This window comes from Phacochoerus africanus, chromosome 4 (genome assembly GCF_016906955.1).
Source record: "Phacochoerus africanus isolate WHEZ1 chromosome 4, ROS_Pafr_v1, whole genome shotgun sequence".
In the NCBI taxonomy this organism is placed as follows: Eukaryota; Metazoa; Chordata; class Mammalia; order Artiodactyla; family Suidae; genus Phacochoerus; species Phacochoerus africanus.
This window is the reverse complement of record NC_062547.1, coordinates 7,206,251-7,230,409: the sequence shown is the minus strand read 5'-3', so window position 1 is coordinate 7,230,409 and position 24,159 is coordinate 7,206,251. Positions and strand designations below refer to the sequence as shown.

The following is a 24,159-nucleotide window of genomic DNA, read 5'->3' as shown; positions in this document are numbered from 1 at the left end:
GTCTTGTAAGACCCTGTTCTCTAACCCCCCCAGGGGAGTTTAAGATTTGAGGTCAGGGAGTTCCCATTGTGGCTCAGCGGTAATGAACCTGACTCGTATCCATGAGGACGCAGGTTTGATCCCTAGCCCTGCTCAGTGGATTAAGGATCTGGAGTTGCCTTGAGCTGTGGTGTAGGTCACGGATGCGGCTCAAATTTGGTGTTGCTGTGGCTGTGGCGTAGGATGGCGGCTATGGCTCTGATTGGACCTCTAGCCTAGGAACCTCCATATGCTGTGAGTGTGGCCCTAAAGAGACAAAAAAAAAAAAAAAAAGATTTGAGGTCAGGTTCAGACCCCACCCACCCAAAGCGTTCTGTGGGAGTTCCCGTCGTGGCGCAGTGGTTAACGAATCCAACTAGGAACCATGAGGTTGCGGGTTCGGTCCCTGCCCTTGCTCAGTGGGTTAACGATCCGGCGTTGCCGTGAGCTGTGGTGTAGGTTGCAGACGCGGCTCGGATCCCGCGTTGCTGTGGCTCTGGTGTAGGCCGGTGGCTACAGCTGTGATTCGACCCCTAGCCTGGGAACCTCCATATGCCGCGGGAGCGGCCCAAGAAATAGCAACAACAACAACAACAAAAAAGACAAAAAACAAAGCATTCTGTGGACCCGGGAGACCCGGGGGAGGTTTCAGGCATGGAAGTTTCCCTATATCTTGAGGAAAGAGTTTGCTCTCTTTCCCTCTCTCTATTGCACTAAATTTAGTCAATAACTCTTCATAAATAATTTATTGTCATTAGGAATCTAAGTGCTGGAGATGAAAAACCTAACTGGCCCATAGAGCAGTAAAATTCTCAGACTAGAGCATTTCAGAAAGTTACATTCTTTTCTTAGTGTTTTAAATTGGGAAAAAACATTCCATTGTGAAGAGGCCAATGACTGGACGAACCCGCGGGAGGACTCAGGGAGTTGGGGCTCTCAGACCCCGTGGCTGGAATGTCATAAGCAGAGGGTGGACTGGGGGAGTCACTGCAAGAGACAGTGCCCTTCCTGCCGCTGCACTCAGAAGTCTCACTGGGTGCTCTTTCTGAAGAAATACCGAAACGGAAAGAGAGAGCTGCAGGAAGGAGAGCAGAGCAGGTTGAGACTCGAGAGGCCCACGTCCCTTCTCCCAGGCCCCGTTAGGGCTCCAATAGCTAGGGCATTTTTGCTCTGAGAGACCATGAATAAAACTCAAGTCTGAAACAGCAGTTGAAAAGGTACCAAAGTTAGATTATACTCAGGAGGCGGAAATGAAGAACTGCAATGGGATGGCTGAGCCCTCCAGAGATAAAGGGATTTGCTAACCACACTCTGCAAAAGAGACTCTGAAGATAGAGCCTAGATTCAGAGGGAGAATGGAAACAATTTGGTAAGCAAATCATGTGAATAACCCAAACACAATAATGGTCTCTGTCTCAGCAGCATGTATGGAATCAGGCCGAATGCTGAGCACATCGGGATGGGGTAGGTCGTATAAAAACGACCAAGACACGGTCTTTGCTAAATTCACAGTTAGGGCCCTGATGCTCAATCTCATTTCCATTACCTGCCCTGGGCAAAAGAGAGGTTAAGCAGGTAAACTGTTTTCTCATCTAATTTCCCTGAGAGACTCAAGGAGGCAGGCTCTGGAGCTAGATTGCCTGGATCTCAGTTTGATGCAGGAAAGAAATCTGTTCTACCTTAGAAACCCAAAGAAGCCACTGGTTTGCAGATCTCCGGGTCCTTCAGGTAGAGGTGGATTGTTTTGCTGCAATGGTGGGACAGTCTTCTCTGCTGGGCTGTCTCCCCACTTAGAATCTGCAAGGAAAACACTCAGGCAGGAAAAGGTGTGAGTCTGTGGGTGACTTTCGTGTGAGCAGGAGAAGGCAGGATATTGAGCGTGAGCCAAGGGCAGCCTCAAAGCAGAATTGTTTAAAGCCCGGTGAATTGTTTGCTTCGACCTTCCCAGTTTCATCTCAGTGCAGTAAGATGCTATTCTGACCTTGGAGTATTTTCAGAGTCAGGTCCCTCAGATTTTTACACTGCTCAAATCCTAGACACCTACCACGGCTTGTGTGTTGTCGCATGGAATGACAACTTGTTGAAGAACTCACCTGCTTACAGGCCTGCATCTATGATAACTGCAGTCCACACTGAATCCTCATGCTGAGTGAAAGAGCAGCAGGATGAAAGGACAACACCTCCACGTGCATTCCCAACCCCTGCTGAGCGTCCGTCTGCACCTTATATCAACACTAACGCTCTCAAGGGAAGAGGAGGAGAGACAGCTTCCCAGAGATTGTTCTCCAGGATAGAAAAGTGAAACACATCCCTCCCAAGGTCTCTGTAACACTCACCAGTTTTACGACAGAAATGTTCTAAACTTGTGGGAGCGTCAGTTTCACTATCAGAAGCACACGGACATGCATTGCCCCCTTCACTCCTTTTGGGAACCACGGGGCTTCTGCTACTCAAGAGCGGGCCCCCAGCCTGGAGGATGGCCAACCCGAGCGCGCCCAGACTCAGAGCTCTGTGCTGCTCTGCACGTCACAGAACTAAAGGGGACAGGACGATTACTGAGGGGAAGAAACAGGAATTTCCCAGAACCTACCCTGGTCCTGGGCATCAGTGATAGCAAATGCTGGGGTTTCCTGCCATTCCTGCTGGGTTTTTCTTGCCTTGTTCTGATAAAAAGACCAAGAAAAGTCTTAGATTTGACACTTTTACAGCTTGGTGGTCTGAATGCTATTTGCTGGGGAGATGATTTCACCTCTAGCTCTGGGCCTGGATTCTGACTGCCCAGACAGATGCTGTTTTTCCTTCCATAGGACTGTCCTGTTCTCACCTCATCTTCCCAAACACTGTCCCTTTAAAATCATAATATTTAAGAGCTAAGAACAAACAAAGCTGAGTTTAACATACCATTCCATGTTTGTGAGTGCCAACTATTGCCAAGGACAGAATATTGAGGTTTCAGAAATCAGGAGAACCTTTCCTTTACCTTCGAGAAAAGAATAATCTATGTGGTAAAACTGACATGTAAACTAAGTGTTACAAGACAGTGTGATAAGACGATTCCATCCGTCTATGTAGGTGCTGTGATTGCTGAGGAGGACGTGGATACAGGGGGCAGTGGTTATTCAAGGACAACCTCACAGGGGAAGTGTTATTTAACTCTTTTTTTTTTTTGTCTTTTTACTATTTCGTGGGCCGCTCTCGCGGCATATGGAGGTTCCCAGGCTAGGGGTCTAATCAGAGCTGCAGCTGCCAACCTACGCCAGAGCCACAGCAACGCAGGATCCGAGCCGCATCTGCGACCTACACCACAGCTCATGGCAACGCCAGATCCTTGACCCACTGAGCAAGGCCAGGGATCGAACCCGCAACCTCATGGTTCCTAGTCGGATTCGTTAACCACTGCGCCACGACGGGAACTCCCTGGAAGTGTTATTTAAATGGGGCCTTGGTGGATGGCATCAAGGGACCAAGAGAGGAGAGCGTTCCAGATGGGGACATGACGTACAAGGGCACATTGCCAATAAACATGTAAATAGGATCAGCATGGCTAGAGCCAGGGCAGCAGAAACATGACTATGGCATAAGCAGCCAGCACCCTACAATGCAAATCTTATTATTTCTCCCTGTGCTACAGCTTATAGACCTTCTTCGGCACTTTGAAGGGATATCCTACAACCTCTATACTATTCCAGGACATACCCTGATAGTCAGAAACATGGTTTATGTATTTCCTTTGCGACTGTCTGCCAATTGGCCACTCCCTTCCTCTGGACAGAACCTAAGGGCCTGACTACCCCGTAGTGCTGGGGGAGTTCCTTGAGCCATTTTGCAGGTGAAGAATTCTACAGCAAGAGGGCTACAGACTGTAAGGGTATATCTAGGGGCAGAGGCACAGCAAACTCCCAGGAAAGTTAGCACATATCCCCCATCCTAAGCACAAGCTGATTTTTTTTTTTAGGGCCACTCCTGCGGCATACGGAAGTTCCCATGCTAGGGGTCGAATCAGAGCTGCAGCTGCTGGCCAAGCCACAGCCAAAGCAATGCCGGATCTGAGCTGCATCTGCCACCTATGCCACAGCTCACAGCAAGGCCGGATCCTTAACCCACTGAGCGAGGCAAGGGATTGAACCCGGATCCTCATGGATAGTAATCAGGTTCTTAACCCACTGAGCCATAACAGGAACTCCTAAGATAATATTTCTGATAAACTTTTCCACAAAGCCCTCAAATCCCACATGGCAGCCACCTGGGTTAAGTGCCCCTAAAAGTGAACGGGGACTCTGGGAGGAGGAGGCCATCTTTACCTCTTCTACATAGTGGGGGGATGGAATTTAGAGGCCAATTCTTTTAACTTGAGGGAATGATTCTTACAAACTTAATGAAACTACGACATGGGGTTTAAATCCTGCTGCACTGACCCTAAAGAAAGCATCTACCAAGGTTAGGTGGGGACCAGGACGGCAAAAGCCCTGGGGCAGAGGTATAGCCTGCTTCTGAACCAGGGCAGATTTCCGTCTAGATAGTTTAGCTTTGGGGCTCTCCTGAAATTTTTTTTTTTTTGGTCTTTTTTTTAGGGCTGCACCCGCAGCATATGGAGGTTCCCAGGCTAGGGGTCTAATCAGCTACAACGGCCTGCCTATGCGAGAGCCTCAGCAACGCCAGATCTGAGCCTCGTCTGCAACCTACACCACAGGTCACAGGAACACTGGATTCTTAACCCACTGAGCAAGGCCAGGGATTGAACCTGTAACCTCATGGTTCCTAGTTGGATTCGTTTCTGCTGCGCCATGACAGGAACTCCCTGAAATCTTGACAGAAGTTTGCTCATGCAAATGTTGTAAAGAGAGGAAAACCATTACAGCCTGAAATAAGACTAAGGGGACCATCTAGGACATCCAACAACACATGATACCCTGAAAACCTGATGCAAGGTTGTCCTTTGTGTGTTCAGGGTGAGATGTGCTTAGAAATGGTTCTAGCAGAGGTAGCAGAGAAGCCACGTGCAGGGCAGGCCATGTCACTTCTGGACCATTCGCTTGCTCTCCCCCATTTGTTATCCTTTTAGAGTCTAGATCTCTAGGTCTGGAGCAAGTCTGCCTTTTCTTCCCACCCTCCCCAAAATACCTCTTATGAAACAGAGACCTTATTCAGGTATGTGTGGTATTCTGAGCTTTCCCTGCACAGGCTCCCAAAGAGTTCTAATGTGTGCAATACACACGGTGTCTCTACACCCTAACTTCCTGCAAAGGGGAGAGAAAGTATTAAGCTTTGGACCATAGGAGCAAATTCAATTCTTCCAGCTCAAGTGACATACACCAAGAGTCACTGTGCTTGCTTTAATTTAGGAGAAGTCCACTCTCTGGGAACAGGGTCTACAATGAAGGCTGTTTGGGCTTTGAGTCAAAATCAATAAACATGTTCCTTTTTTTCCTCTCATATTTTTTTCTAAGCCCAGTATCAGGTTGAAAAGGTAATTATGTTGAGTAAGAAACTGTGGGTACTGTTCTTGAGGGAGATGATGTGTCAGACTAAGAATAGGAAGGTACAAAGGGTAGAGAGTGAGGGAGATGTTCCTTTAATAGTACTTATCTTGTTGCATAAAGTGTCTTTGTTCTCCAGAGCTTCATGTACTTTTCGTGTACTTTCTCTTTTCTTCTTCTCCCCTCTCTATGGATGAGGGTACGGAAGAGGCAAGCAACTGCCTAAAGTCACTCCATGGGCCCGGTGGCTATGGGCACCACAGGGCTCTGTACTCTGCCCCTGCCCCTGCCCACAGAGGCAGAGGTCTGAGTCCTTAAAGGTTCACTCTTCCCCCAGCTAAATAATAAGCTCCTGGGAAAAAACAAGGTTTTGTATGGTTGGGTGCACCACAGAACCTTACACAATACCTTGCAAACAGGAGACAGAATTGTTTAGAAACGAAAACGACTTCACTTTTCTACTTTAAAATGTTTTAGGGAAGTCCTATTATTTTATTTTATTTTTACTATTTTTAGTGCTGCACCTGAGGCATATGGAGGTTCCCAGACTAGGGGTGGGATTGGAGCTGTAGCCAATGGCCTACGCCACAGCCAAAGCAACGCCAGCTCCGAGCTGCATCTGTGACCTACACCACAGCTCCTCAACCCACTGAGCGAGGCCAGAGATCAAACCTTCGTCCTCATGGATACTAGTCCGATTCGTTTCCGCTGAGCCGCAGTGGGAACCTCCCCATGATCCTGAAGGTGGATTTAAGGCCTTTCATGATCCAGCCCATGCTGACCTCTCCCATAACGTTTCCCAGAATTGACTCTAAGCACTAACTGCACTGGCATCAGTCGCCAAAAGCACTGCGTACTCTCTCCTCTCAGCCTTAGGTCTGTGAGCTGCTCCGAGCTGCTCTGGGAACTAACTCTCTTTCACAGCCACTTGGCCTGACTGAGGTTCACCTTTGGGGTCCCTTGTACCCTGTGCTTCCTGTAGTCCTGCACAGAGCACAGCTGTCAGAATTGTCTGCCCAGCTTTATAACTTTGGGCATTTTTAGGGCAGAGTGTGTGTGATATCCCTAGTACTTGGCACATAGCAGACATTCAATAAATGTCTGTGGAATGAACGCACATGTAAACGTTTTCTGGATAACTGATCATGTTACGGTTCCTGGAGAGGTGAGGGAGGTGAGCTGGGAGTATTTGGATACTTAAAGTCAGAGCGTCTTCAGAGATGGAGGGAAGTAAGAAGAGGCACAAATAACAGCTACTTCAAGAAAAAGGGCACTATTTTAGAGACCACTGTGGAAAAGAAGCCCTGAAATGGAGGAGTAGCAGATGTATGAATATCTAAGTGGAGAAGAGAACCGCCAAAATGAATCCAATATTACTGGGGCCGGCCTGTCTGCTCTAAAGGAGGTCTTCTCTTACCAGTGTCCTGCGCTGATATATAGATAGCTTGTCTGTAAAACCTGGATGCTCCCAGACTCGGGCCCCCGTGCAGATGAAAGCAAAAAGTTTTCTTAAAAAATTCTAAGCTGGATTCCACCTCAATTTAACAGATCTATTTTCTTTTTTTCAACTGCAGAGTATAAGACAGCAGCTTTTTAAGCAAAGAGAAGACCGTTTAACTAAAGGATTCATCAATGTGTGTATTATGCAGCTACTTTTAGAGCAGGTTGTGGCAAGGGTGGAATGGTTGAAAGTTGTGCTGCAGGTGGTGAAACCTGAGAATGAGTGAATTCAGTTTGTACTCAGGACCAGGATGTGCTGGTAACAGGAATCCTGACTTGTACCAGAGCGGAAATAGCCAAGAGTCTCGAAGAGTCCATTTTGATGCTTACCCTCCTAGTTTCCATAAGGGGCTTCTTTTTGCTGAGCCCTTGGTTGGAAGTCCCCATCTTGGCCCTGAGGTGGGAGGGGAAAAAAACCCAGCAAATGTTACTGGCAGCCGCAACATCACCACATTCAAGCAAATGTGGCCCAAATGAATATTTCAGCAGGTTGGCTATTTTTATGCTACTCCTGGCCTACAGAATAATTTGTGTGGCCAAATTCTCTTTGGGTGCTGCTTTAATTCACAGTAGAATCACAATTTGAGACATTTTGGGATCTAGGGGTTCAGAAAGGGAAAATGTGACTGACAGCAGGTATCAGATTTTGAAATACTTGCTTGGGCATCAAAACACAGAGAAAGGGAGGATATGAGTCCTCATTTCCATGGAAAATTCAGTCAAATGGAACTGAGCAAAGCTTCACACCCCCAAGTATCCTCACAGCCCACCTGTCTGGGAAAGGAATTTCCTAACTCTTCACTGACGTGGGCATTTGAAGGGTGTGGTCTACCTTCACTGCTCCTGTACATCTTGGGGCCCACAGAGTATCAGGAAAAGAACAGCTGCCCTCTGCGAACCTGGGCTGAAAGCACTTTGGCTGGGGAACAAACCACACCTTCGATTATCCCAGGATCCCTCTCTGGGTGCTAATATGAACAAATGAATTGTCTTACTGAGTTATTCTGCCTCTGACAGTGTCAAAAGAAGAAAATAAGCAGCCTCTACAAGAGCAACTTCGACATGTTCACGGCTGTGTTCAACACTCTCCCTAATAACCGAAGCACCTCACCTGATAATTGATACATAACCCTCTCAGAGACATTTATATTTACCTCTTTATTTTTTTTGCTTTTTAGGGCTTCACCCATGGCATACAGAGGTTCCCAAGCTAGGGGTCAAATTGGAGCTACAGCTGCTGGCTACACCAGAGCCACAGCAACACGGGATCGAAGCCGCGTCTGTGACCTACAGCACAGCTCACAGCAACGCTGGATCCTTAATCCACTGAGCAAGGCCAGGGATGGAACCCGCAACCTCATGGTTACTAGTCAGATTTGTTTCTGCTGTGGCATGGTGGGAACTCCGGTTTCTCAATGTTCTTGTGTAATATTCTGGGACTTCATAGAAGAAATGGACAAATTCTTAGAAAGGTACAATCTTTCATGACTGAACCAGGAAGAAATGGAAAATATGGACAGAGCAGGAGTTCCTGTTGTGGTGCAGTGGAAACAAATCTGACTAGGAACCATGAGGTCTTGGGTTTGATCCCTGGCCTCGCTCAGTGGGTTAAGGATCCGGCATTGCCTTGAGCTGTGGTGTAGGTCACAAATGCAGCTCAGATCCTGAATTGCTGTGGCTGTGGCATAGGCCAGCAGCTATAGCTCCAATTTGACCCCTAGCCTGGGAACCTCCATATGCCTAGGGTGCAGCCCTAAAAAAGCAAAATAAATAAATAAATAAGAAACTATGAATGGAGCAATCACAAGTACTGGGACTGAAATTTTGAGACTTCCAACAAACAAAATCCAGGACATGATGGCTTCCCAGGTGAATTTCTTTTCTTTTTTTCTTTTTTCTTTTTTCTTTTGTCTTTTCAGGGCCGCACCCATGGCATATGGAGGTTCCCAGGCTGGGGGTCAAATCGGAGCTGCAGCTGCTGGCCTACACCACAGCTCACAGCAATGCTGGATCTTTAACCCACTGAGCAAGGCCAGGGATCAAACCCAAGTCCTCATGGTTGCTAGTCTGGTTTGTTAACCACTGAGCTGGGACAGGAACTCCCCACAGGTGAATAGGTTTTTTTTTTTCTCTCTCTGTCTTTTTTTTGAATGTGGGTTTTTTTTTTTTTATTGCTCAATGAATTTTATTACATTTATAGTTGTACAACGATCACCACAACCAAATTTTATAGCATTTCCATCCTAAACCTTCAGGGCATCCTCCCACCCCCCAACCTGTCTCCTTTGGAAACCATAAGTTTTTCAAAGCCTGTGAGTCAGCATCTGTTCTGCAAAGAAGTTCATTGTGTCCTTTTTTTTAGATTCTGCATGTAAGTGATAGCATTTGATGTTGGTGTCTCACTGTCTGACTGACTTCACTTAGCATGGCAATTCCTAGGTCCATCCATGTTGCTGCAAAGGCTGTTATTTCTTTCCTTTTAGTGGCTTAGTAATATTCCATTGTGTATATGTACCACATCTTCTTTATCCACTCCTCTGTTGATGGGCACTTGGGTTGTTTCCATGTCTTGGCTATTGTATATAATGCTGCAATGAACACTGGAGTACATGTGTCTTTTCAAGTCATGGTTTTCTCTGGATAGATGCTCAGGAGTGGGATTGCTGGACCAAATGGTAATTCTATTTTTAGTTCTCTGAGGAATCTCCATACTGTTTTCCACAGTGGTTGCACCAATTTATAGTCCCACCAAGAGTGTAATAGGGTTCCCTTTTCTCCACACCCTCTCCAGCACTTACTGTTTGTAGATTTTTTGATGATGGCCATTCTGGCCAATGTAAAGTGGTACCTTTACACTGGTTTTTATTTGCATTTCTCTAATACTTAGTGATTTTTGAACATCTTTTCATGTGTTTTTTGGCCATCTGTATGTCTTCTTTGGAGAATTGTCTGTTTAGATCTTCTCCCCTTTTTTTGATAGTGTTGTTTGTTTTTTTTGGTATTGAGCTGTAGGAGGTGTTTATAAATTTTGGAGATTAATTCCTGTCAGTTGCTTCATTTGCAAATATTTTCTCCCATTCCCCACAGGTTAATTTCTATCAAACATTTAGAGAAGAGTTAATGCCTATCCTTCTGAAACTGTTCCAAAAAATTGCAGAGGAAGGAACACTCCCAAATTGTTCTATGAGGCCATCATCACTCTGATACCAAAACCAAAGACACCACAAAAAAAGAAAATCACAGGCCAATATCATTGATGTACATAGGTGCAAAAATCCTCAAAAAAATGCTAGCAAACTGAATCTAACAATACTTTAAAAGGATCATATACCATGATCAAGTGGGATTTATCCCAGGGACACAAGGATTTTTCAATATCCGCAAATCAATCAAGGTGATACACCACATTAATAAGTTGAAGAATAAAAACCATGTGATCATCTCCAGAGATGCTGAAAAAGCTTTGACAAAATTCAAGACTCATTACAAAATTTTTAAAAAATTTTTGTCTTGTTCAGGCCACACCTGTGGTATATAGAAGTTCCCAGGCTAGGGATTGAATCAGAGCTGTAGCTGCCAGCCTGTGCCACAGACACAGCAATGCGGGATCCAAGCCTCATCTGGGACCTATACCACAGCTCGTGGCAATGCCAGATACTTAACCCACTGAGCAAGGCCAGGGATCAAACCAGCATCCTGGTGGATACAAGTTGGGTTCGTTACTGCTAAGCCACAACAGGAACTCCCTCAACACCCATTTATGATAATAAAAAAAAATGCCTCTCCAGAAAGTGGGCATAGAGGGAACCTATCTCAACATAATAAAGACCATATATGACAAACCCACAGCTAACATCATTCTCAATGGTGAAAAGCTAAAAGCACATTTCTTCTAAGATCAGAAACAAGACAAGCATGTCCATTCTTGCCACTTTTATTCAATATAGTTTTGGAAGTCCTAGCCATGGCGATCAGAGAAGAAAAAGAAATAAAAGAAATCCAAATTGGAAAAGAAGTAAAACTCTGTTTGCAGATGATGTGATATTATACATAGAAAATCTTAAAGCTACTACCAGAAAACTACTAGAGCTCATCACTGAATTCAGTGAAGTTGTAGGATACAAAATTAATACACAGAAATCTCTTGCATTTCTATACACTAAAAGACTAGAAAGAGAAGTTAAGGAGACTATTCTATTTAACATCACATCAAAAAGAATAAGATACCTAGGAATAAAACTACCTAAGGAGGCAAAAGACCTGTACTCTGAAAACTATAAGACACTGACGAATGAAACTGAAGATGACCCAAACAGATGACACAAACCATGTTCTTGGATTGGAAGAATCAATACTGTCAAAACGATTATACTACTCAAGGCAGTCTACAGATTCAAGGCAATCCCTATCAAATTACCAATGGCATTTTTCATAGAACAAGAATTAAAATATTTTAAATTTGTATGGAAACACAAAAGAATCCAAATAGCCAAAGCAATCCTGAAAAAGAAAAACAAAGGGGAGGAAACAGGTTCCCTGACCTTGGTCTATACTACAAAGCTATGGTCATCAAAACAGTATGGTACTGGAGTTCCCTTCATGGCTCAGTGGTTAATGAACCCCTGGGTGCAGACCTAAAAAACCAAAAAAAAAAAAAAAACCCACACCAAAAAACAAACAAACAACCCCCCCCAAACAAAAACAGTATGGTACTGGCACAGAACAGAAATATAGATTAGGGGAACAGGAGAGAAATCCCAGAAACAAACCTAGGCACCTATGGTCAGTTAATCTATGACAAAGGAGCCAAGAATATATGATGAAAAAAGACAGTCTTTCAATAAGTGGTGCTGGGATAACTGGACAGCTACATGCAAAAGAAATAAAACTAGAACATTCTCTAACACCATACATAAAACACTCAAAATGGATTGAAGACCTAAATGTAAGATGGATACTATAAAATTCTTAGAGGAAAACATATATAGAACACTCTTTGATATAAATCATGAAAATAAAACCAAAAATGAACAATGGGACTTAATTAAAAGCTTTTGCACAGCAAAGGAAACCATAAACAAAAAGAAAAGACAACCCATAGAATGGGAGAAAATATTTGCAAAAAGTGACTGACAAGGGATTAAGCTCCAAAATCAAAAAAAGACAAACAATCCAATCAAAAAATGGGCAGAAGGAGTTCCCTTGTGGTGTGGTGGGTTAAGGGTCTGGCATTATCATTGCAGTGGCTCAGATTGGTGCTGTGTCATGGGTTCAGTCCCTGACCCAAGAACTCCCACATGCAGCGAGTGTGGCCAAAAATAGATGGGCAGAAGATCTAAACAGACATTTCTCCAAAGAAGAGAGATGGCCAAAAAGCACATGAAAAGATGCTCAACATCTCTAATTATTAGAGAAATGCAAATCGAAACTACAACAAAGTACTACCTCACACCAGTCAAAATGGCCATCATTGGAGTTCTCCTGTGGTGCAGCGGGTTAAGGATCCAGTATTGTCACTGCAGTGGCTTGGGTTGCTGCTGTGGTGAGGGTTCAATCCCTGGCCCAGGAACTTCTGCATGCCACAGATGTGACACACACACACACACACACACACACAAGAAAAGAATGGCGATCATTAAAAAAGTCTGCAGATAACAAATGATGGAGAGGGTATGGAGAAAAGTGAACCCTCCTACACTGTTGGGGGGAATGAAATTTGGTACAACCACTATTAAGAACAGTATGGAAGTTCCTTAAAAAACGAAAAATAGGGAGTTCCCGTCATGGCTCAGTGGTTAATGAATCCGACTAGGAACCATGAGGTTGCAGATTTGATCCCTGGCCTCGCTCAGTGGGTTAAGGATCCGGCGTTGCTGCGAGCTGTGGTGTAGGTTGCAGACACGGCTCGGATCCCATGTTGCTGTGGCTCTGGCGTAGAACGGTGGCTAAAGCTCCAATTAGATCCCCAGCCTGGGAACTTCCATATTGCTGTGGGAGCAGCCCAAGAAATGGCAAAAAGACAAAACAAAAAACAAACAAAAACAAACAAACAAACAAAAACCCTAAAAATAGAACTACTATATGATCCTGCAATCACATTCCTGAGCATCTATCCCAAGAAAACCATAACTCAAAAAGATACATGCACCCGTGTTCATTGCAGCACTATTTACAGTAGCTAAGACATGGAAGCAACCTAAATGCCCATTGACAGAGGAGTGGATAAATAAGGTATGGTACATATATACAATGGAATATTACTTGGCCATAAAAAGAATGAAATAATACCATTTGCAGCAACAAGGATGGACCTAGAGATTACCATACAAAGTGAAGTAAGTCAGACAAAGAAAAATACCATATGATATATGTGGAATCTTGAAAAAAATGATGCAAATGAACTTATTTACAAAACAGAAACAGACTCACAGACTTCAAAAACAAACTTACAGTGACCAAAGGAAAAAGGCGGGGTGGGAGGGATAAATTAGGAGTTTGGGATTAACACATACACACTACTATATCTAAAATAGATAATTAACAAGGGCCTATGGTATAGCACAGGGAACTCTACTTAATATTCTATAAGAACCCATATGGGGAAAGAATCTGAAAAGGAATGGATATATGTATATGTATAACTGAATCACTTTGCTCTATAGCTGAAACTAACTCAACATTGTAAATCAACTGTACTCCAATATAAAATAAAAATTAAATTAAAAAATTCTGGGACCTCATTTCTTGTGCTTTCTGACTGTATTTTCTGATAGTACAACCATGGTAAGTACTTGTTGACTGTTAGATTCAGTTGTATAGATCTGGTTGTGTTTTCTCTCAGGCTTCATCTTGATGAACAGAAGAATTCTACTTTGCTGAGGAAGGGGACTGTGTTCAAATTCACTGCAAATATCAACTCGCTTCCTCCTTCCTTTACTCCACCCACTAGAATAGGCAGGTACAAATTAAGCCTTGACACAGAGAGTGACTTGCCCAAGAACAAGATCAACCAGCAGCCATAGCTGGCAGGCCTACCTAGGATACAGGATTGAGCCCCTCTCCCAACACCACTGACCTGTCCAGTCCTGGCCTGCTGGGAGAGCTGGGCACTTCCGTGCGTTTTCGTTTCCTCATCGTGGCTCCTGCTGCTTTCCTCTCTGCCAGGGCCTTCAGAGAGGAACCACACTCCTGTGACTCCTCCTTTCCAGAGCTGCTCACACAACAGCACAGTGAAGAGAACTCCCCATCTTTAAACTGCTAAAGGCAACATTGAACACCAGCTACACCAGCTTTGCAAGTAAGGACAGACATTCTCCCAGAGACATCGTCTCAGAAATCTAGCCAAGGGGAAAAGAATGTCTCTCGTATACAATTGAGATTGGTCTTGGGTAGCAACAAAGGAGCAAAAAAGATGAGATAAGAGCAGGATTTTGGGGGCAACCTGGAAGCAATAAAGGCAATTTTCATTTCGTACAGAAAAGGCAGACTTACCAACCCGAGAGGACTGTTGTTTATTGGTTTACCTACAACAGGAAATTTGAATGTCATAATGGATCAAGACTGTTTCACCCAGATTTCTGACTATCATTGACTTCTCAGAACTGGTCCTAGACAAAACTTTGTGCGTGCCCTTCTGCCTGGCACCGCTTTCCCTAGAAATACTGTCTTCCAACTTTCTTCCTCCCTTATTTTATAACTGCTGTCATCTATAGGTTGAAAATACTTTTGATTCATACTATAATCTAACTTTATGTCACTTAAAAGGAGATGATCCCTATTAAAAAAGGAAAAAGGTGGAATGTCCAGCATCAGAGATAAATGAGTTGGGGAGATATTTTGAGATAAGGCCTTTGTACCTTTTTTTAAATCAAAAAGTGGCAGATGCCTCCTTGTCCCTCTATTTGTAAAAATAGAGATGGCCCTCAGAGATTAAAAATTGGGAAATCTCTCTCTCTTTTTTTGTCTTTTTGGGGGCACACCCACAGCATTGCTAGCGGTCTAATCAGAGCTGCAGCTACTGGCCTACACCACAGCTCAGGGCAACACCAGGTCCTTAACCCACTGAGCGAGGCCAGGGATCAAACCCATGTCCTCACGGATACTAGTCAGGTTGAATACCACTGAGGCAAAACGGGAAATCTGGGATTTCCTTAGCGGGATCTTTGAGATACTACCAAGGTGAGTCATTCCTTCTAAAACAGAAGTAATTATTGATAAAGTAGGTATCTTTCATTGAGTGATTACTCTGTCAGACATGTTTATACATTTAATCTTTTCAACAACTCGAGATAGGTACTATTATTATTATTCACCATTTGACAAAGAAGGCAGAGAAATAGTGAGTAATTTATCTAAGGTTATGCAGCTATTAAGTGGCAAAGCCACTGGAATTTGAACCAGGCCATCTAGTTTGGGGCACATGCTCCTGAGTTCTGCACTGCGCCCTGTGCCCTGCTCGGCCTGATCTGGCTATTTGCCATGTTCAGCTCGCAGTGGTAACTAACCTATGGCTGTCGAACCTTCTCTTTTTTCTTCTCTACCACCCACACTCCCATCATTCTACTTACCAGGTGACAGGTTTTCGTGAAACTGTTTCATCTCCACATATAGAGTGAAAACAAATGGATAAGGGACCAAGACAACATCCCCGTGTTTGAATTTCAGGTGGGACACACTCTCCCATTTGCTTTTATCTGGGAAATGTGCTAAGGATTGAGGAAAGAAGCCAGTATGAATCTTTGAGTATTATTTTAGGGAAAAGACTCCCTCTGCTTTCCCTGACCTCCCCTCCAAACCGCCTAAGGGTTTGCTATCATGGTTCATTTTCACCAGGAAAGAAAGGATACAGGGAAACACAATGAAGTGCCCTGTGGCAAATGGCTGCAGATTGTCCAAATTTCCCAAGACTACACGAATAGAATCCTGAAAAAAATTTTTTAAGGATTTTAATACTGTCTAATCTTAGCCAATCTATCAATTTATCCTTGCCACTGCTCTTCACAATCCTTATATTCTTTTACTTTAAAAAAATGTATTTTTTTTTTTTGGCCACCCCCCTGTCAGCATGCGGAAGTTCCTGGGCCAGGGAGCGAAACCAAGCCACAGCAGTGAAAATGCTGGATCCTTCACCCGCTGAGCCTCCAGGTAACTCCTATGTACCCTATGTTCTTTTACAGCTGAACTATCTGCTGCTCCCTGAATATGCCTTCTCCTGCTCCATTTCTATGCTCTTGCCTTTCAACCCAGCAGGATATGACTGAATTCTAACTATCCTTTTTTTTTTTTTTTTTTGTCTTTTGAGGGCTGCACCTGCAGCATATGGAGGTTCCCAGGCTAAGGTTCTAATCAGAGCTGTAGCTGCCAGCCTACATCACAGCCACAGCAACGCCAGATCCTTAACCCACTGAGCGAGACCAGGGATCGAACCCGAAACCTCATGGTTCCTAGTTGGATTCGTTTCCGCTGCGCCACAACAGGAACTCTGCTACCTATCCTTTCATGGTACAGTTCAAAAGCCATTTCCTCCAGAAAGTTTTCCCTGATTTCCTAATTGTGTTAACTATTGGTCTCAAATTTCACAGTAGTTAGCCCGTGTCTTTGGTCCATGTACATATTTTCCACTTTCCTTACTGAGAAATCTCCTTAAAGTAGAATATATACCTGATTTATCTTAGCATCCCTTCTATGGTGTCTGCCATAGTGGATGAAGCATAACAGGTCCTCAATAAATGTATATTAATTAATGAATAATACCGGTATTTATTGATATACACATTTTCCTTTTGCTTAAGTCAAACCTTCTCTTCTACTCTTTTTAAATCTTAATTGATTAGTCCCTAATTAACCTACACTCTAATAAAGTAGTAGTATATGCTAATTAAACAATTGGAATCTAGGGAGTTCCTTCATGGCTCAGTGGTTAATGAACCCGACTGGGATCTATGAGGATTTGGGTTCGATGCCTGGCCTCACTCAGTAAGTTAAGGATCCAGCATTGCCATGAGCTGTGGTGTAGGTCACAGACTCTGCTTGGATCCCCCGTTGCTGTGGCTGTGGTGTAGGCCGGTGGTTATAGCTCTGATTTGACCCCTAGCCTGGGTATCTCCATATGCCTCAGACGTGGCCCTAAAATAGCAGGAAAAAAATTGGTACCTGTAAAAAGACTATTGAATTTCTATGGGAAAAAACTTGAATTTCAGTTTCAGCATCATTATTTCATTTCTATACACTTCATTTTCCTCATTTTTGGGTTCACAGAGAACAGAAACTGTGTCATGTTTATCTTTGTATTGTTTTTACTAGCGTAACATCTAGCTTATAATTTTTTTTTCTTTTTACTGCCACACCTGCAACATATGGAAGTTCTCTAGCTCTGCAGTTGAATCAGAGCTGCAGCTTCGGGCCTATGCCACAGCCATGGCAACGCAGGATCCAAGGTGTATCTGCAACCTACACTGCAGCTTGTGGCAATGCTGGATCCTCAACCCACTGAGTGAGGCCAGGGATTGAATCCGCATCCTCACAGAGACAGCGTTGGGTTCCTAACCTGCGGAACCACAATGGGAATTCCACTTATAATCTTAATTGCTAGTATGTATTGAGTAATTGCTCTGACAAGTGTCATTGTTTTTATACGTGTTAATTAATTTAACATTCATAAAACCCTATAAGATAGACACTTCCATTATCCTCATTTTACTAATGAGGAAACTGAGACAAAAAGAGGTAAAATAACTTATTAAAGGTTACACAGGTAGTAATGGTGGAGCTAAGATATGAACCTAGGCAGTGGGGTTCCAGAGCTTAGAATCCTAACCATTAGACTACACTGCCTATCAATAAATGTTTTCTAAATGAATGAAATAGGATAATAACACCTTCCTCAAAACTAATGAGAGTAAAAAAATATATATATAAAGCATTTCAAAAAAAAAAATTTTTTTTTGGCTGCCCCATGGCATATGGAGTTACCAGGCCAGGGATCAGGTCCGAGCCTCAGTTGTGGCCTATGCCCCAGCTGTAGCAATACCAGATCCTTAACCCATGTGCCAGGCTAGGGATGGAACCTACAACTCAGAACTCCACAGACACCACTGATCTGGTTGTGCCATGGTGTGAACTTCTCAAAACGTTTTAATAACGATTGTAAATGCATATAGATGCACTCTAGCTACCATTAGTTGAGCTACTGTGTGGCAGGTATTTCACATATCTATTCCTAATCCTCACCACAATCTTGAAAGTCAGTATTGTCAATCTCACTGACAGGTAAGGAAACAGACTCAGAAAAGGTAGGCAACTTTCCCAAAGTCACATTGTGAAAGCAGAACTAGAGTTCAAATCCAGCTTTCACTAGTTTCAAAGTCTGTGCTTTCTCCACTTTACTATGTTGCCTTGAGCTTTGTTTGTTTGTTCGTCTTTTAGGGCTGCACCTGCAGCACATGGAAGTTCTCAGGCTAGGGGTTGAGTCCAAGCTGCAGTTGCTGGCCTACACCACAGCCACAGCAACGTGAAGTCTAAGCTGTGTCTGCAACCTACGCCACAGCTCTCAGCAATGACAGATCCTTACCCACTGAGTGAGGTCAGGGATTGAACCTGCATCCTCTTGGATACTAGTCGGGCTCGTCACCACTGAGCCCGCAGCAGGAGCTCCTGTGTTGAGCTTTTCCTGCCCAATTAAGTGAAGCAAAGTGAAATAAATTCTACTCTACCCATACTTAAAATAAGCAGAAAACTGTCATTATCCTATATTAAAATAATTTTATTTATAACCATGCCTCTGAGGTCCTGTAAGATCCTGATGTATCTTTCAACACATAGCAAAAGATCCACAGGTACCTTTAAGACTTTGACTCAAGTTTTTGGTCTCACAGAGTTTTGTGTTTATGTATGTAATTATAGTCAAATGCTTTGAAATATGGCAGCGTATGTCTTTATAAATCCTAGTAGCCATAGATCACTGCATTGTGAAATTTGAAGAGAATACACTAGTTGAAAACTCTCATTTTACAAACAAGGCAATTAAGACTCAGAGAGATAAGTGATTTGCCAAGGGTGACACAGCTAATCAGTGGCTCAGCCAGGACAGGAATCCAGGCCCAGCCCCTAGAACTCTTAACTCCCTTCCAGTGCTTTCACCAATTTATAAATTTGTCCACCTGCTTAATCTTCTGCCTTTGGGACTTTAAAGCTTTAAAGCTGGGAAGAAAAGGAATGAAAATGAAGTGGGAATAAAGCAACTGCAAATGTTTCCAATTAAAATGAAGACACAGCAGCCCTGTCTGTGTATTTACAGTTGAGTTTCCTGAACGTCAAGTACCAGGCAGTGGTTGGGATGGTTGAGGTTTCCCAGAGCCCTGGAAGGCAGCAGTCCTCTGGACGCTTTCTCTATGCCAGCTGCCACAAAAGAGAGCTGCCCCCTGGCTGGGAACTCTAGTAGAAGCAAAATAACTCTTAGCTTCAAAAGTGCTGACACTTTAACTAGGAGAACTGAGAAAAAATACAGGCTTTCACTTCCCTGGAAACAGTAAGTTTCTTTGCGGAGGAAATGTCTCAGGGAGACACCGAGTAATCAAGTGGAGGTTGTGACTCAGTTTGCAGGAAATAATTAAAATGTGAATATGGACACATCCTCAGCTTAAAGAATAACATTCCCAGAAGTGGTCTGCTTCTTTCCCTACCTCCAGCTCCTGGATGATGACTTCCTTATTTTCTACCTCTTCCTCTCTAGAAGGTAAACAGACAAGAGATAAGTAAGCCAGGAAGGAAAGTTCTGGAGGCAACGGATTCTAGTAGAACAAAAATGACACTTCCACTGAACTAAGGAAACATAGCCAAGTAACAATTGTGTTGCTCAAGCAGTGCTCAAGGGAAGAAGTGATCATCTGGGTGGTGTGGTCTGAGAATTGCTACAAGGCTATACCAAAATGTCCTCTCCATTAACCTTCCGAGACCTGAAACTTCCACTGTGAGAGTTAATAATTTCTTAGACCAGCTGCACAAGTGTAGTCTGTGGACCTCAAGGGGTCCTCAAGACCCTTTCAATGACTCTCCAAGGGCAAAACTAGTTTCATAAAAATACTAACATGTTATTTGCCTTTTTCACTTTGTTAACATTTGTAATCAGCAGAGCAAAATCAATGGTGGGCAAGGTTGCTGGTGCCTTAGCACAAATGTAGCCAGTTGACCAAAATGTACCAGCAGCTGTAGTCATCTTTCCCTCCACACAGGAAAAAAAAACCAGTTTCATTTAATATCCTAGAGGAAGGAGTAAAAAACCAGCAATTCTGTACATCTCAACCCTTGAGTACAAGTTTTAACATATCAAGTGATAAAACAAGAAGTGTGCCTTAAAAGCGCTCGTGCTGCATACCAAAAAATGATGGTTGTCTTGAGGACCATCTCGTGTGACTGTTAAGTTACAAATCAACTCCTTGCTTTTTTCATGGAATATTTTACTTAGATGATCAGATGACAAACTGTGGTTATTATTAATATTATTATTTGTCTTTTTAGGGCCATTTCTTGGCATATGGAGGTTCTCAGGCTAGGGGTCAAATCGGAGCTTTAGCTACCTGCCTACGCCACAACCACAGCAATGTGGGATCCGAGCCACATCCGGGACCTATACCACAGCTCACGGCAATGCCAGATCCTTAACCCGCTGAGTGAGGCCAGGGATCAAACCCACAATCTCATGGTTCCTAGTAGGATCCTTAACCCACTGAGCGAGGCCAGGGATCAAACCTGCATCCTCATGGCTGCTAGTGAGATTCGTTTCCGCTGAGCCTTGACAGGAACTCCCTCCATTTTAACCATTTTTAGTATCACTTCAATGGTATTAATTACATTCACAACCATAGTGTGCAACAATCACCACTGTCTATTTTCCTTTTTTTTTTTCTTTCTTTTGTCTGCAGCTTTATATGGGATCTCAGTTCCCTTCCCCAGGCCTCAGAGGTGAAAGCACTGAATCCTAACCACTAGACCACCAGGGAACTCCCACCACTACCTATTTCTAAAGCTTATTTCCGCAAACAGAAACATTGTACTCGTTAAGCAATAACTTTTTTTTTTTTTTTTGTCTTTTGTAGGGCTGCACCTGTGGCATATGGAGGTTCCCAGGCTAGGGGTCGAATCATAGCTGTAGCCGCCGGCCTATGCACAGCCACAGCAATGCTGGATTGGAGCCACATCTGCAACCTACACTACAGGTCACAGCAACGCCGGATCCCCAACCCACTGAGCGAGGCCAGGGATAGAACCCGAAACCTCATAGTTCCTAGTTGGATTCGTTAACCACTGAGCCACGACGGGAGCCCCAAGCAATAACTTCTCATTCTCTGCGCTACCCAGCCCTTGGTGACTCTAGTCTCTTTTCTGTCTTTATGAATTTTCCTATTTTAATATTTCATATAAGCAAAATCATACAATATTTGTTCTAACTAGCATATACTTATGAATGAAATTGCTGGGTCATATGGTAATTCCATGTTTAACTTTTTTAGGAACTACCAAGCTGTTTTCCATAGTGGCTGTACCACTTTACATTCTCATCAATGTATGAGGGTTCCAATTTCTTCACATCCTTGCCAACAACTACTGTTCTTTGTTTTTTAAATTATAGCCATCCTGGAGTTCCCTTCATGGCTCAGCAGTTAACAAACCCAATTAGGATCCATGAGGATGCAGGTTCGATTCCTGGCCTCACTCAGTGGGTTAAGGATCCAGCGTTGCTGTGAGCTGTAGTATAGGCTGCAGATGTGGCTCGGGTCCTGCATTGTGTGGCTGTGGTGTAGGCCAGCAGCTGTAGCTCTGATTCAACCCCTAGCCTGGGAACTTCCACATGCCATAGGTGTGGGCTGAAAAAGCAAAAAAAAAAAAAATTATAGTCATCCCACCATGTTGTCATTGTTGAGGCTAAGGTTGCTGCTGTGGCTTGAGTTCAGTTCCTGGCTCTTGGTGCAGCAAAAAAAATAAAATTATATATATATACATGTATATATATAGCCATCTTAGTAGGTGTGACGTTATATCACTGTAGTTTTGATTTGCATTTCCCCAGTGACTAAGGATATTGAACATCTTTTCATGTGCTTACAGGACATTTGTCTATCTTCTTTAGAGAAATGTCTATTCTTCTACCCATTGTTTTTTTTTTTTTTTGGCTACACCCACAGCATATGGAAGTTCCCAGGCCAGGGAGTGAAACCAGGCCACCTCAGAGACAATGCCAGATTCTTAATCCACTGTGCCATAACAGGAACTCCTTTTTTCCCCCTCTAGCCATTTTTAATTGGATTGCTTATCTCCTTGTGGGGAGGTGTGGTTCTTTATATATTCTGGATATGAAGCTCTTATCGGATATATGATTTGCAAATGCTTTCTCCCATCTGTGGTTTTCTTTTTCACTCTGTTGGCAGTGCTCGTAGACGCACAATTTTAAAAAGTGAACTAAGTCCAATTTATTTATTTTCTTTTGTTGCCTGTGGGTTTGTTTCATGTAAGAAACCACTATCAAATCTGGAGTTCCTACTGTGGCACAGTGGGTTAAGAACCTGACTGTACTGGCTCAGGTTGCTATGGAAGTATGGGTTCAATCCCCAGCCTGGTGCAGTGGGTTAAAGGATCTTGTGTTGCTGCAGCTACGGGATAGTTTGAAGCTACAGCTCATATTCAATCCCTGGTCAGGGAACTTCCTTGCCTATGTCAAGGAAGCAGTCATGAAAAAAGAATGAAAGAGAAGACCCATAGCCTGGGAAACTCCATATGCCACAGGCGCAGCCCTAAAAGACAAAAAAAAAAAAAAAAAAGAAAGAAAGACAAGAAAAGAAACCATTGCCAAAAATACAATGTCATGAAGATGTGCCCCTATGTTTTCTTCTAAGGACTTTATAGTTTTAGCTTTTTTTTTTTTTGGTCTTTTTAGGGCCGCACATGCGGCATATGAAAGTTTCCAGGCTAGGGGTCAAATGGGAGCTGTAGTTGCCAGCCTGCACCAAGCCACACCAACGTAGGATCTGAGCTGCATCTGCAACCTACACCACAGCTCACGGCAAAGCTGGATCCTTAACCCACTGATCGAGGCCAGGGATCGGACCCGGGTCTTCACAGATGCTAGTCACAGTCGTTTCCACTGAGCCACAACAGGAACTCCCAGTTTTAGCTCTTAAATTTAGATCTTTGACCCATTTTTGGTTAATATTGTGTACTGGGTAAGATAAAGGTCTAACTTTATTCTTTGCATGAAGATATCCAGTTTTCCAAAAACCATTCGTTAAAGGGACTCTTCTTTCCCACTGAATAGTCTTTGGCATTCTCGTAAAAAATCAGCTAACCATATATGTGAGTGAGGGTTTGTTTCTGGGCTCCTAATTCTATATTAAAGGTCTCTATGTCTGTCTTTATGTATAGCACTTTTTTTTTTTCCATATGCTACACCTGCAGCATATGGAAATTCCTGGACTAGGGATGGGATCTATGCCACAGCTGTGGCAATGCCGGATTCTTAACCTATTGCACCACAGCAGGAACTCTCTACCCTCCTAGTTGTAAAATTACCTGATGTTGTTGCCATATCTAATTTTGAATTTATACACATTGGGTCCAGCATGAAGAAACCTTGTCTCAGGAAAAGGGTAGGTGAAAGGTTTTAAACTCATTGCTCCCAATGATAACCTAAATAAAACAGAAATATTAGAGAATTATTAAAAAGCAAAAATAAAGATGGTTCCTTATGTACAGGAAAGAGCGCCTACATAATCCGTAGTATCTCTTCAGGAGTATAATATCCAAAGTTCAATATCTCTGCCTATGTCCCAGGCTCAGAACTGGTATCAGTTACCCGGACCATTTTCCTACTGGCATGGGGAGGACACGTGGTGTTATGGGACAATCTCTCAAACTGAAGTCAGAAGACCTGAGTTAAAGTTTTGTTTATCTTGCGACCTTGTGCAATGACTTCTCTTTCATGAGATTAATGAAACTAACATCTGATGACTAATGGGGTTTTTGTTAGGATTAAATCTATCTCTGAAATATTTCTTGAATCTATTCTACTCCCTTGTCCCCACTTTCCCTGGAACCTAGGCCAATGTGAAGAGGGCACAAAGCAAATAATGAAACAAATCAAAGGATGCACCAATAAGAGGCACGATGGGGAAGA

General features: G+C 43.4%; 1 protein-coding gene across 1 annotated transcript; it reads right to left on the bottom strand.

Moving 5' to 3' along the window:
• Nucleotides 1-913: 913 nt before the first annotated feature.
• MAJIN (membrane anchored junction protein) lies at nucleotides 914-23,656 on the bottom strand. The gene is made up of 7 exons (XM_047774099.1): nucleotides 23,556-23,656; nucleotides 19,676-19,721; nucleotides 14,071-14,162; nucleotides 7,326-7,389; nucleotides 2,609-2,681; nucleotides 1,698-1,815; nucleotides 914-1,093 (listed from the first exon to the last, which is right to left on the bottom strand). The coding sequence occupies exons 1-7, from the start codon at nucleotides 23,654-23,656 to the stop codon at nucleotides 1,048-1,050; spliced, it is 540 nt and encodes a 179-aa protein (XP_047630055.1). The 3' UTR covers nucleotides 914-1,047.
• Between the last annotated feature and the right edge of the window lie 503 nt (nucleotides 23,657-24,159).